At 43.4% G+C, this 1,453-nt stretch overlaps 1 protein-coding gene across 1 annotated transcript; it reads right to left on the reverse strand.

Moving 5' to 3' along the window:
• Positions 1-123: 123 nt before the first annotated feature.
• On the reverse strand, positions 124-967 carry LOC119588368. The gene is made up of 2 exons (XM_037937050.1): positions 615-967; positions 124-414 (listed from the first exon to the last, which is right to left on the reverse strand). The coding sequence occupies exons 1-2, from the start codon at positions 893-895 to the stop codon at positions 303-305; spliced, it is 393 nt and encodes a 130-aa protein (XP_037792978.1). The 5' UTR covers positions 896-967; the 3' UTR covers positions 124-302.
• Positions 968-1,453: the final 486 nt, after the last annotated feature.

Below are 1,453 nucleotides of genomic sequence, written 5' to 3' on the forward strand. Positions count from 1 at the left end.
CTGAACTCTACTTGCGCTTTCAAATATCCCTGTCAGATCTAATTTCTATACATTCTTTCAGATGAACTCTATAAACTCTATAAATGGAAGTCGTTGAGAAATGGAACATAAACTTGACGCAAGTAAACAATAAATATTTATTCAATAAATACACTAATCTCGAAGATCTATAAGGATTGCAGATCTGAAATTGTCAGTTGCTTGCCTGCAAGCATACTTTGTACTTTTTTTCAGAGAGTCATGATTGTCGTTATGTGTAGTAGCCATATTCAATGAAGTTCATTGTAAAAATTTCTTCATTTTTAGTGAAGACCAGAAGCACGATGCCTGACGACGCCCTCCTCCTGCGCCTCCCACTTCTTCACCGCTTCCGCCAGGGCGTCCAGGACCTTCGTCATGGGCTCCAGGGAACGGCTGTGTCGAGAAATTGAAAGATTAAATTACAAAATCCAGGGGACTATTTTTTATACTTTTGAATAAGGCATATAGTTCGTGAAATCAAAGTGATCATGAATTGTCACGATACCTTTTTTCTACACATGATAGATATAAAAAGGTACCTAGACAAACGACATACAGTAATGTAACATTCAATCTCTAATATCCGCCTTTACCTTCCACGGACACTACCGCTGAGGCCCCACTGGTCAGCCTTATCCCAGGCATGGGCGGCGGAGGACACCAGACTCCTGCCGAAGGGGGTGTAGCTCTTGGTGAACAGGTCCAACAGGAACACGGCGGCCACAGCCACCAGCGCCACCAGGCCCACCGTCTGGATGTCCAGCTTGTTGACCAAGCCCTTCAGGTCAAACGAATTGACCAAGCTCCTCAGGTCAACGTTGCGAAGACCTTCCTGCAGCTGGTAGACGATGGGGGCGACAGCGTTGGCGGCCATGTTGCTGCGTCAGGACGATATGATGGGCGACCTTGGTGTGCGAGAATCTGGAGGCAGACTGATACGGGAACCTGGTGTGACGGTCTTATATATGAGACGAGAAAGAAAGGTTCGCAGAAGGTGTTGTAGGAAAGTGAACCGGATGTCGCGGAGTAAAAACCTGTTTCATTCATACGTTACTCTATCTTGTTTATTTACCTTGATATTGATCTGTTTTTGTGTATGTCTAGGATATGCATACCTTAGATTTCACCTAAAGTCCCTCTTGACAAATTCAAAATATAACAGGTCACCATTATCAAGAAAGAATGAAATATAAGTATCAGCTAAGATGTTAATAGTCGAATACGTGGATATGGAATGAATGCTGTGTGTAGATGCACATGCAGAAATTCACAGTAATGCTGGAGATGCTGATGCCTTTTGCTCAGCCTAAGCTTTAGTTCGGGGTCTTACCTTTATACATCATGTGCTGATGCCTTCCCCAGATATGTTTCTCCCCTGGAACTACAGAAAGTGCTGGAGATATCAGAGCAATTACTATAGCATAATTCTTTT

This window comes from Penaeus monodon, chromosome 23 (assembly GCF_015228065.2).
Source record: "Penaeus monodon isolate SGIC_2016 chromosome 23, NSTDA_Pmon_1, whole genome shotgun sequence".
NCBI lineage: Eukaryota > Metazoa > Arthropoda > Malacostraca > Decapoda > Penaeidae > Penaeus > Penaeus monodon.

Bases quoted from the DNA above. Each gene is read 5' to 3' on its own strand.
- LOC119588368 (XM_037937050.1), bottom strand. From the start codon at position 895: ATGGCCGCCAACGCTGTCGCCCCCATCGTCTACCAGCTGCAGGAAGGT. The intron at 415-614 runs GTAAAGGCGGAT...TTCTCGACACAG, and splicing joins AGCGGTAGTGTCCGTGGAAG to CCGTTCCCTGGAGCCCATGA.